Below are 13,254 nucleotides of genomic sequence, written 5' to 3'. Positions count from 1 at the left end.
TCAAAACATCAAAGTATTCTAAAATACATGTTTGCATCAACGAGCAGCAGTAATGGTGTTCGGAATTGTAAGGTACAACTTTGAAAAGCTACTGATGGTGTGTAAGGGAATGACGTTTTAAAGTGTTTTAATGCAGAAATTGACGTTTTCAGGGATGTGTGGACTTGCTGGCACGATACAGTAGGATATCCTTAAGAAACACCAACCAGCATCTTCCTGTCCTCCAAGTATCACCAGAGATACCAGTCCAAACTGGCTCTTCTAGGCACTGGATTCATTTTTATGGAGAGCTAATTCAGCACCAGAGACATGAGAGGACTATGAACCCAAGTTACTGAGAGTAAAAAAAACACTTGGAGAATGAATTTCTACAAAGCGATAGTGGTACAGTTGAGAAATACTTCCAACATCCATTTCATTTTTTTAACTTTGTAGCGCATGTGGCACATGTTGACCTGGAAACACAAGGGATTAATGGATCCACTGCTTTAACAGTTGGTTAGATTCAAAGAGCATTATTCTATACTACGAAAAACTGAATGTACTCTACATTAATTACTAATTTACTCGGATTTATCAGCTGAATAAGTATCTACATAATTAAAGGAACTCAACAAAATCAATTTCCACTATCTTGGCTATTAGGGTTACAAATATCCGTAAAAAATATATCTGTTGTGTTTTTTTTCAGCTATTGATACATCCTTCTTTAACTTCACAAAGTAATTTTGATGTCTAAGCTGAACCAAACCTTGGTTGAAAAGCAAGTATAAAACCTAACCAAGCTCCCCACAAACAATATACATAGCAGAAATACATGATAATGTTTCAAGAAAAGTAAAGTTTTACTCAGAAAATCGACCAGGACTCATTAAAAATCAATGCCACAGTTACTCAGAGATCTTGCAAGTCTGTGGTAGCTGAGAGAAGCACCGGTATTGATCAGGGAAGTACTATCAAGGTTGGGGGGGGGTTGATTTTGGCTTAATTTGAGTCTCTCTCTGTATTCCTGTTTTATTAAGTGTTGTTTGTCTCGTATTTTCTTCTGTTGGTATTCTATTTTGTTTCTGATTTTTTTGTGTTGAATATATATTTAATCTACTTTTTAAATATTTTTTTACCTCTCCTTCTTGCTAGTCATTTAATGATTTTTGGTGCTTGTTGTCCAGCTTCAGTTGTGCTTCCCAGTATTATGTTTAGTTTTTTTTCCCCTTTTTGCTTTTCTCCTGTCACTTGCTTTCCTCCTTTGCTCCTATATTTTGACTTTTGGTTTTGGATACTCTGCTAAATTTGGCACCTTACTGATCCAAATCTAACGAGAACAAACATAGGGGATAAAAAAACAACTTGTCAATCCTGTGAAGTTAAAAAGATGACTTCTACCAATAACTATAAGGGCTTATCCGTTTAATGTGGTCAGCATATCTGTTATTAACTTTATGTTCTAGTGTATGTGAAAGAATATTTTTTGATGCAAAAGTCCTCTAATGTACCTTGACTACTTGTATTTACAAATAAATTTGCCATGAAATTGAACAACCACCCTGGAATTTTTTTATCTCAAGACAGTTTAACAATTAATTCAGCGTATCAAAATATATCTTATGAGCTGTTGCCACTCGATTATCAAAGCAAATGGAAACTGTGGAAAAACAAATACAACCAATTGGCCCTTGCATAAGCTGGTATTTGGTTGTTAAAAACAGAAACACAGAAAGATATGTAGCACACACTGAATTCAAACCGAACTAAAAGATATGATGAAACCAAAATGACATTTTATGTAATTTTTATTCGGCTGATAGCGGGAGGTTTGCAAACCACCACAGCAAAGGTTACTGTCAAAATAAAACAAAAGGAAAACAGGATTACACACTGTGTCATTCTCTTCTGCACACTCTGAGTCATACACTCACGCACACACACACACACACACACACACACACACACACACACACACACACACACACACACACTTAAGATCTATGCACAGCATGTTCCATCAATCCAATGGAGCATGCTCCTGCATCGCCCCAGCTGAGTCTACATGTTATTTTGGGGCCACAGCTCATCTCTGTTCGCAGGCAGGCACATGTAAAGGCAGGCACATGTGATGGTAAGTGTACAGAAAACATGCACACAGGAGGGTAAAGAAGAAAACAAAAAACACACACTTATGCAAGCTACATCTAAGTAGAACACAGAGTACACGTGAGCTGAAGCAGGCAAACAAATTAGAAAGCAAGCACAAGCTGTCAGGATCGACAATATATAAGCAAATTACTGAGCCTCTACGCAGAGACAATAATAATCAGGAATTAATTTTGCACAGGAAAATGTCACAAAGTAGACATACTGGCAAGACGGCAAAAACTGTAGTGAAGCCAGACTAGACCTCGTTCGACTGTGTATTTTATTTAACAGCCCTTCTTGTCCTTTAAAGTTTTATCAGTATTCTACAGATAAAACGTCACATTATGCAGCGCCAACTACCCTGGCATTATCTGAGATTGTGACAGATCGGACTGCCATTGTGCCTGCCACAGAGCACTGTGCATTAGCATTAAACAGTTTGCCTGGCTGCCTGCCTGTCTTCACGTCCTCCAGGGATACAAGGAGACTCGGCAGCCATGGAGGCAGCTTGGAGAGCACCTGTCACTGCCACTGAGAAGCCACACGAAGCCCCTGAAACCTACCACCTGAACCTTTGCTTCACTTATTAACAGCACTTCAAAGGAATGAAAGAAATTAGGACGTTCAAAAACACTTAGGTACTCACGTAGTTTGACGCCAAGTCTGGATGCAGATAGTCGATACCTGAAACGTGGTTCGGAAATTAATCAGTGATGTAATTAAACTTGAGAAGAAGTGCATAACAAATGACAGCTTACTGTTTTCTTCCCGAATGACTGTGAAACCAATCAACCCTTGAGTTCCGTGTATTCATGGAAAACATTACCTAAGTCTGACTGAAATCACTCTGTAGAGATTTCGTACTTAATTGTTTGCATGGACACTGGATGAACACATCAGATAAGATAGTGTTTTCATGCATTTAATGGCCATGTAATATTTGTTTACAAGTGCAAAATGGTTATGTCCCCTAATCTTCTAGAAATTTAACATAAGAATATTGTATTTACTTTATTTCATGCTGTTGATGAAGATTGTGAAAATGGACCTGCATTCTGCCCTAGAAACAATGACTGTCTGTCTTCTTTTTTGAATTTGAGCCATAATCGCTGTAATTTAGATGTAACGTTGAGCATGCTTCAGTATACCAAAAAAAAAGAGATATACGTTGAAGAATTTAAATTATTTTGATGTTGTTTTTAGCTTTTCCACCCATCTTACTTCTTTTCCTTTTCAATACAAATAATTTGTCTGGTTGCTGTCTGTAGGGGTGTACCAATGTGTGACATGGAAAACTGTCTCTGGACACCTTACTGGATAGGTTTGCACACAATCAGGGAAACAAAGCATATGGTATAGGCTGAGCGACCACCAGACATCCACTGGAGTAGGAACACCATGACAGTTGCCAGTTTTGCAGTAAAATCTAATAAAAGATTCTTGCATGAGTCACCACAAAAAGCCAGCCCCCATTCTTGTTATGATTCATTTGGTACATTTTGTACCCATGGAAATACCTATGAATGGGAGCGGTACCGAAGCGGGTTTTTAAGAATTATTATGAACTAATAGGTATGGCTGCCCAGGCTACTGCATATAGGAAATAACTTGTCCAATCAAGTCTAAACATAAATATATTCTTTAAAACAAATTTGGCATCATGCATGTTCTCATTCTATTTCTATTCTATTTAAGAAAATTGAGCAGCAGTTATTCAAATTAGTAAATATTTGCAAGTATAATTAATCTAAGTGCTGTCAGTTAAAAACGAACAAAAAAAAAAAACATGGAGCTGCCCCCTCACCATCGTCCATGATTGCAATTGTAACTCCTTTGCCTGTGTAGCCGAGTTGCCAAGCTTCGGCCACATTAAGATCCAGCCCAGGGGTCCCATCGGCCTGTCCTGTGTTTATCTAATCACATAAACAATATGGAGAACATTTATGACTCACGGCACCCAGGTGAGCCTCCATTAGGTTATTATTCAACATAGAGGTTGTGAGTGCGTGGGAAGGGGAATTTACAGATAAGAACTGCTCGGGGTGGGAGAAGTGAAGGTTATAGGGAGAGGAAGCAAATGTCAGCAACGCAACGCATTTATCTGACATCCCAGATGAGTGAAGCCAAGCATGCGGCTGCATTAAAAGTCCCCGTTGCCATTTAGGGTAAATAAGAGGGGCGGCAACTAGGCAGCATGGATGCAAAGATTAAATGTCTCGTTATTGGCTGAATTAATTTAAGAATGAGCAACAACTTTGATTCAAAAAGTAGTGTGGAAAAAGCCTGGCTTCTGTTTAATTAAGTTGGAAGAATCTGGGTTGGTGCAAAAGGTCAGGCAGCATGCAAGACAGCTACTTGGCATATTACTCACCAGATACCACTGCTTGCTGAATAGTGGGTCGCTCATGTTGACTTCTATATCATTGATATTTCTGTAACCTCGCTTCTGACGACTGAAACCTTCTTGTTCAAAGACATTCTTAACCTGTAAAAGAAAGTACAGAAAAGGCTTCTTGTCATCAATTTAAAGTCAAAGTTGGTTCGACTGAAGGTTGTGCACAGGAAATCAGAAACCCCCCACTGTGTTCATCTGTACGATAAAAGCAAAAAGCATTGTGTCAGTCAAAGCGGCAATTCTTTCTCTCCTAATAAGAGGGAATGACGCTGGTTTCCAAACTCACCTGCTCCAAAAGCCACTGCATCTTTTGTTTCCTGTCTGCTTCAAAGCCACAGCAATGACATTGACAAAACATCATTGTGTTTCCCTGATTCATCAAAGAAACCTGGGTGGGTGAAATGCTGTGTTCTGTATCAGAAAATACGTATTGACTGCTGTGCAATACCAATATAGAGCACTGGAAGAGAAACAAGAAATGATGTGGAGCAAAGTCTTCAATGAGGTTGGGGTGTTTGGTGAGCTGGAGGCTGGTGTCAAAATGATTGGAAGTATTTTGAATCATGCTTCAAAAAATGTATTCAAAAAGCAAAACTAAACAAAATAAAAAGTAATGTTGGAATACATTTGACTCTGTATGTTGTATTGATAAGAGCGATCAGACCCAGCTCATAAATACAGCTGCTCGTATTTGAAAGTGCATCAAATTTCCTATTTGGGTACCTGAGCCGCCTTTGAATATTTTGGAAAAACTGAAGAGGTTGAGGAAAGCCAAAGGGATGACAAGTCAATTAATTAGAATCTGAGAACTGCAAGCTTGAAGTGAAGTTCTCAATTCGAAATGTATTACCGACATTCTGCTTGTCACCAAGGTCTCAGACAGCGATTTAATTTGATGGTTTGGATCCTTTTCTGTCACTCATTGATTTTAGTGTGTGGTTGTACTGCAGAGAAACACACAGGCCTCAATATCTTTACAAAGAACTGTTGAAAATGATAAAAACCTATGAGACACCTCATTGACAGATATTGATTTCAATATACTGTATTCTCAGTGAATTACAAATGCTCACAATGGAACAAAACGTTTCTTTCAATAGTTCAAAACCTTTTTTTTTTTTTAAATGGGCCACTGTCTAAGTGTTCCTCTTATCCTTACCTTTAGCAAATTCACTGTAGTATGACTCAGAAAACAGACATTGTCCGGTGTGTTTACCACCTCAGATAAGAGAGCAGAGCAGCACTTAAGATGTCCTTCTAAAACGACCAAAGCCTATTCATCCTGATGTCTCTTTTATGGTACTCTAAGCAATCAGATGGCACACACACACACACACACACACACACACACACACACACACACACACACACACACACACACACACACACACACACACACACACACTGTAAATCAACACATCAGTAAGTCCTTTAAAAGACAGATTATCCCTCAATATAATACTTTATGGTACAGTGTATCTTATTATGTGGCTCAGTACTGGGGGAAATAAATGCAGATTGTCTTTTTTCATGCCACATATGTCATTATTTTTTTCTTTCACATTCAGAATTATTTTTATTATATGATTTACTGGACTAACTTGTATTTAATTGGAAAGAATTTAGTCAAAATTGAATCATTCAAAATATAACCGATTTTGATTATAATTGGATTATAAATGGATAAATCTGGACTGAATTGTACTAAATTTAATTGGGCTTTAATTAAATTTGTTTACTATTTCCATAAAGTGCCCAGAGATAACTTCTAGAGTGAACTGGTGCTATATAAATAAGCTGAATTGAGTTGAATTGAATTACCCCTGCATTCTTCTTGCCCTTTCACTCTGTCCATTAATTTATTCCATCACCTGGGAGAAGAGTTGGTATTTCCCTAGAGATTGCTGCCCACTGCCCACTCTATATATCCAACAGTGACAATGTACCATTGTCACCCGCCTTTGCAAGCTGCATGCTCCCAATGCTTCATTTCATTTTACATCAAAGGGCAGTCCTGGCTCTGCTTTTTCTTTGCCCTCATTTCCCTCCTGGCTCTGACATGCCTGTATCTTTCGGGGTCAGGGGATGCTGCTCATTCACAGTTGTTTATCAAATTTTCCACTTTTCCTTTTTGTGTTCATCACTCCCACTTCCTTGGACACATTGAATAGCTTTTGAATGTATTTTTCTTGCATAAGTGAAAAAATATATAAGTAGAAGGAACAATGGATGCATGACTGGAGGGATGATTATTTGAATTCAAGGATGTGTGGATGAAGAAACAGGACAAATTTCAGGAGTGGAGCTCAAAAGAGCGTAAAGAAAGAGCGAATAGGAAGTGGGTCACCATGAGTCCAAGGAAGGACTGAACCCCTCAGAGTCAAGTTTGTAACACACTTGTATTTGCTGCTCAAGAAAACTTATTTTGAAACATTAAATGAAGGACTGGTGTGTCTTTTCACTGAATAAAAAAATTCAAACATGTTACAGTATTTTGGGTCGAATCATTTTGAAATGTTATCAAAGCAGCTCATCTCTTTAAGTAAAAATGATCCATGTTCCTATGCTGTTGATTCAACTAAACATAGTCCACTTTAAAAAATCAAAACATGAGTTATTTTACCTTGCACAAGTTTCACAAAGTAACAAAAGAAACAAAACCATAAAATTAACAATCTTATAATAATTTTCCTTGACCACTGACATCCCTTTTGCATGCTCAGTATTTTGAACCCAGCTTGGTTTTATTCATTCATTTGCAGTGTAGCCTGTCACCATGCCTATTTTTCTTGCTATCATGCCTGTGTAATTGTCCTTATTTTTATTACAATTATTACAATCTTTATCAAGCTGGCTACTCCAGGTGGGACTAGTGGGTATCTGTACTTAAATAATCTCGAAGGCCATTATGACTAGCCTAAATCATTGTGCAAGACATAGCTCAAGCGAAGCTTCCAACAGTATAAAGGCCCAGCAAAGTATTACAGCTGTGTGGCTTGCAGATGAAATGACAGATGAACTTCATAAAATAACAACTACTTCTCTGACAAATTGGACATACATCTTCAGGTTGCTCTGACATGACAACAAAGGAACTTTCCTTGGCGATGAACGAGCAGTTCTGTGGCGCCTGAGAATAACAACCTCCTGCTCCAGCTTCACATTTAATGTCGCTCTTGACTGTGGATATTTGAAACTTCAATTGACTTTGACACAAACTGTTATTTCAGACATGTAATAATGGAGGTTCATGATAATTACATTATTCTGACTGGTTAAAACTTGACATAAGATGCCAAAAAAAGTGGATATCTTAAATTGGAGGAAATTAACAATACCTTAAAATGTACTAGTTAATGAGAATTCAATTAGAGATATATGAATATGGACTTATAAATAGCAAACATTTAGTGCTATACATCAGGAGACATATCCAAAATTTCAGCAGGGGATGTTTGCTATAATATGTGCAGTATTTGTTTTAAGGCATCTTTTTTTCACATTGATGGTGAAGGTGATATCATCTGCTTTGGAAGATACCTCATGTATTGTTTTTCAGTAATTTGTTATCAATAATAAATTATAATATCAAAGTGGCAAAAAGAAGCTTTTTATGCTTGTGAATCTGTTTCTTTTGAAGGAATATTTGAATATTTTGGGAGCTCTCTTCTAACTCTTGTGGCCTCCCATCCCTGTTATTGACAAACAATACCCAAAGTAGTTATGGATTCCTTTCCCAGCTATCGCTCATGATACCTCCCTATCACATGTCACACTGAGTCACACGTAGACAACAACAGAACTAGCTCACGAAGCCACAGGGAACACAATGGCAGAAGTGACTTAGAGACCCATGAAAGTAAGTTAGAAATGAGAAAGACAAAGGGAGAGGGTGAATGAGTAACTTAACCTTCATGCTTACAGGAAAAACCTCTGAGAACTGCAAAAATTCCTTTGTGTCACTTTAACTCACTGTTTGAACTGAGAAAATGCAAAAGAACTAAACAAAAAAACAAAAACATAACTGTTTTTAGTTAAATTAACAATTTAACAAATCAAGTGCAACATTGAGATTTCTAGAATGTGTTGAATATCCAGACAACATTAAAGAATAATAATCCAGCAGCACAAAATCATGCTCTCTACCCCCATACTGTCCAAAACTACAAGGACTGTAGCTGGACTCTCACATATATGACCATGTCAAACATCAGACCGTAACCCAGCATTTGGAGTGTAGACATGTCCATGTCAGCGCTGTCTCATTTCCATTAGATGCATTAGCTCAGTGGAGAAGCTCACATTTATTTTCATTAGCACCTCTCACAACCGCAATTAGAGAGGTCAGTTGATTGTCTGCAACAGAGCCTCCACTTTTACTGCCTCCAACAGGACAAAGCTAAACATGGAGATTTGCAGAAGACAAAAAGGGGGACTAGGACGAACAGATTAATTCACATGGCATCAACAGGCTGATGCTTTCGTCTTCATCACAGACAATGACATGGGGCAAACAGTCTCAGTAAACCCGAGCAGGTGGACATTTGTCATCAGATGACTATTTGAACAGCGTTTCAGATCTATTGCACAATGAGTCTGAAGGAGATGGTTAGCCAAATCCAAATGTTTACAGATTCTGGTGTTCCAGCTTTCTTTTTCAGTTTTTAGCTGGAAATGGTTTATGACTAATCAAGAAAATAATCTGCAGATATGATGACAATGAAAATAATCCACATAGCCCCAATGAGCCAAGTAAGCAGACTAATGGAGAAAAATGCTGGAATCAGTCACTACCTCTGCGAAAACTATCCATATCACAAAATATACATTATGATATAAATATATTACTACCAATTCTAAATGAAAATTTTGGGGCTTAAGATAAATACATATTTTCAGAAATATTGAAGGAAAAAGTTGCTAAAGATATTATTCATGTTACAAACATGTTACTAACCCTACAGTAGTAGTAGTAGTAGTAGTGTTTATTTCGAATATGAATCATATATAAAAAAAGAAAGAAAATAAGACAATCGTCTTAACATGAGACATAACAAGTACATATTCGAAAGGGAGTGAGAAGAAGTAAAACTTATAAACTCTCACCCCCTCTCCTTACAGTACCAGCAGTACCAGCAACTGAGTTTTCTTCACTTCACAAAAAGCTCTGATAAAACACACAAAAAAATGAGATAATATGGGAACGCATTCAAAGCAATACCAAGATAAAAGCCTTGATGACATGCCTAAGAAAAAAAAGTTTTAGTAAAAGACTGGAAGCTCAAAGTTAAATTGCCAACAATCCACAGGGCTTTTTAAAAATAACTTGGTGGCTCAAACACAACTGCTTATTTCTTTTTCTTGATAAAAACAGACTCAGAAAACACCAAGTATATTCCACTGTGATACAGCTTATCACAGTATTACTGTAGAGCTCACCGTTGTGTTATTGGCACCATGATTTCTGGCTGACAGCTGCTGCTATAGCTGCTGTAATTATACACACAATACTGCACCAAACTGGCAGCGGAGATGGATTATTTTGTCTTTGCAGTAGCTCCAGAAGTTAAGCAGTAGTTTCAGTTTAAATCGGGAATTTTAGTTATAATTTTTTCTTTAGAAATTGTATTCTCATGCAGTTATCACCTGCCTTTTGGTATGATTTGTAGTTTACGGCAAGCGTTTTCTCTTATTATTAGAATATTTTGACTTTCAGGCGCCTTAAAGTTACAGGACTTTCTTCCACATGGATACAGGCCTCAAAATAACCACTGTCATACAAACCGAGTGGGAAGTCGTACTGCTGTAGGCTCATGCAGGCATCTAAGCATTCACGCTTACCCTTCTGTCTTTTTGGAGCCGCTGTCTGATGCGAGTGCTGCGTTTGCTTCTCCTCTTTGAGGTGTCCTGAGGGTAGAAGTGATAGAGGCCATCTCCAAAGGGAAGCTGGGTTTAAGAAAGAAAGAAACAAGAAAGAAATATATGAAAGAGCAAAGAATGTGTCAGGTGCAGGAGTAGGGATGAGAGCAAACAGAAGCATTAGTCATAAATCTTGAATCAAAATACAATAGACCACAAGTGGAGGAGAAAGACAGGAGGTCACAAGAAGATGAGAACAAAAGCACTGATTCCCTCGCTTTCACAAAGGGTTTATTTTAAGGCACTGTAGAACAGTGCTGGAATCAACCGTGATAAATCACACAGGCAGGGAAATGAGATGCATCATCCAGAGCTTGCCCTCCAGCACCATGCACAGATTAAAGACCTCCTTATGCTTTGGTAACAGCCAGGCTGCAGGTCAATCCTCAGAATAAATGCTTTTGGATGTGCCTGTCGAATCGTATGTGGCAATATACTTACAGAAGGATAAAGATTATTTTTTATCTTCCACCGCTCTTGAGCTCAACTAAAATCTATGTATGTCATGGAAGTAACACAATGCAAAGTGTAAAGCTGCACTTTCAATTATTTTATTCTTTTTTGCTGCTGAAGCTGTTTGTTTTTAATAACTGATGATCCTTGATCTCTTTATGTTGACATCTGCGTGAGTCTCTCAGTTTAGTGCTCTATTTTAGTTAATTAAGCAACAAAAGATGATAATTTAAATTACACAGACACTGTTTAATGGTGCACATCCCATTAAGACGAATATAGCCACAGATTACATAACCTGGGAGGCAGTAGATGTCTGAGATAAACTATTGCCTACAAGCTCACAGAGCTGGGGATGCTGCACAACAATTACATACACCATATTACATTGAATTACACATTAAACTTATATTCTATCTTTTAAAATATATATTATTATTATTATTATTATTATTATTATTATTATTATTATTATTATTATTATTATTATTGTTGTTATTATTATTATTTTGTGAAGGTAAAACAACATTCAGGCTAATCCTCATTCACAGCAGACACAGCTCAGTGCACTGCTATGGCTCACTGATTAGGGCTCCAGCCAATTTCCCTCACACATTTATTTTGACATGTGACAAGGAAACAAACATGTCAGGGAATTATTTTCGCTGGTCTGCCATAAACGGCTTGTTATGCCTTTTGATTTGTTGTGTGAGATGCCCAACTGGCAAGCAATTGATTAAGATGCACTGACTCAGGTGAGTTCCTCTGGAGGGGGAAGCCATGTATGAGAATATATGTAGGCTACTCTGTGCAAGAAGCAGGATGAGATCTTTTTTTAAAGCAATAACAAATGCCATTTGACCCAAATAAATTAATAAATTAATAAAACTCGACTAGCTATTGGCGTTCTTCGTTCTAATTAATAGTCTAAATATCGACGGTGGTGAGGATGTGATCTCAACACAACTTCATTTTGTACCAGATTCCCTGCAGATGTAAAATATTTTCTGTTTCCATTTTTGTTGTTGCTTGTTTTTTTCTTTTGAAGGCCAAGGATTCAAATGAAAGGAAAGCCCACTTTAATGTGGTGTGTAATCAGCGGGTAACCCCACCAACCAGGCCTGCGGTTCAGTGTCAATGACGTCATCAAATTATTAGAAAGTAGCACGAAGTCAAATCCAAAAGAAAACCTTCGAAAGCTCCACAAGATATGTGCTAATGCACAGTTTGCTCTTGCAAATGCATTTTGCGACGTTTTCCCACCCCCAAGGTAAAAAGATATCCCCCACCCCCCATGCAAATTTGAGTGAATATTTGAAATTTGCAGAAATGAACCATTTTATTAGAACTGTTTTACCCCAAAGGACAAGTTGAGCTTTTTTTACTACTAGGACTCCGTGACCATTTCAACCAGAGCATCATCCTACCTTTCGCGCACTCTGGAACCCATGTTGTGCTGCAAGTTGGTGCGCTTCATCCTCCTGTGCGTCCTCGTGAAACTGGACCAGAAGATGGTCCGTCGGGACTCCTTGTGCAGCCTGCGTGACGACCAGCAGCCCGTTCAGCAGAAAGATAAATCCCACAGCCGTCCCGTGACGGGGAGACCCACGCATCGTGTCTGGCTTGTATGAGTCCTCCTGTCTGGCTGGACGAGGGAAATCAGTGCTCCTCGGGATGCTCCTCGTTAGTGATGATGGGAGGAGGAGGAGGAGGAGGAGGAGGAGGATGTAAAGGAGTCGGATCAATGCATCTCTTCTCCGTCGGGTGATGAGAGCAGCTGGAAGTTGTGTTTAACCAAGGTGGACGCGCTCCTGTCGAGTGCTTCCAGTGTGGGGAGGTCGTGTGCTGGGAATGCAACGTGCATCCTCAGTTTTCAATCTCTCCTCCTCCTCCTCATCTCATCTCTATTTTTTCCCTTTTCCTTTTCCCTCTTCTCACTGGCAGTCTCGTGCGCGTGACGTTGTACCAATAAAGCCTGATTTATGGTTCCGCGTTAAATTGACGCAGAGCCTGCAGGCGTAGGGTACGCGGCGACGCGCACCTTACGCCGTACTGCGTCGATTTAACGCTGAACCATAAATCAGCCTTGAGCTGTGGCGGGTGTGCACCATTGTTTCCTTTCCTTTCCCGGATGAGCTCTGCTGGGGAGACTTTTCAGTACCTTGGAGAAATCCTGCTGATAGGATTTTCATTGATTAGTGGTGATATATGGATTTGTCTTCATCCCAGTTATGTCATATGGTGTTCTCTCATAGAGAGGCTGCTCAGCCTTCTTTGTCTTCTCATGTTATGTGCATATGTTATGACCAGTACTCGAGTTGTAAAAAAGAAATCAGGGGGGGGGATGATGGATT

At 38.7% G+C, this 13,254-nt stretch overlaps 1 protein-coding gene across 1 annotated transcript in view; it reads right to left on the bottom strand.

Moving 5' to 3' along the window:
• The window catches only part of pcsk2 (proprotein convertase subtilisin/kexin type 2), a 30,451-nt gene extending 17,655 nt beyond the window's left edge, over positions 1 to 12,796 (bottom strand). Inside the window, exons 1-5 of the mRNA XM_061746018.1 lie at positions 12,328 to 12,796; positions 10,370 to 10,474; positions 4,505 to 4,618; positions 3,938 to 4,046; positions 2,780 to 2,817 (exon numbers count right to left, since the gene is read on the bottom strand). Of these exons, the coding sequence (XP_061602002.1) occupies positions 2,780 to 2,817; positions 3,938 to 4,046; positions 4,505 to 4,618; positions 10,370 to 10,474; positions 12,328 to 12,513 (552 nt within the window). The 5' untranslated portion in view covers positions 12,514 to 12,796. The remainder of the gene's footprint in view (positions 1 to 2,779; positions 2,818 to 3,937; positions 4,047 to 4,504; positions 4,619 to 10,369; positions 10,475 to 12,327) is intronic.
• Between the last annotated feature and the right edge of the window lie 458 nt (positions 12,797 to 13,254).

This window comes from Cololabis saira, chromosome 17 (genome assembly GCF_033807715.1).
Source record: "Cololabis saira isolate AMF1-May2022 chromosome 17, fColSai1.1, whole genome shotgun sequence".
NCBI classification, from domain to species: domain Eukaryota; kingdom Metazoa; phylum Chordata; class Actinopteri; order Beloniformes; family Belonidae; genus Cololabis; species Cololabis saira.
Note: the sequence above shows the minus strand (reverse complement) of the source record. Positions and strands in the feature narration are given on the sequence as shown.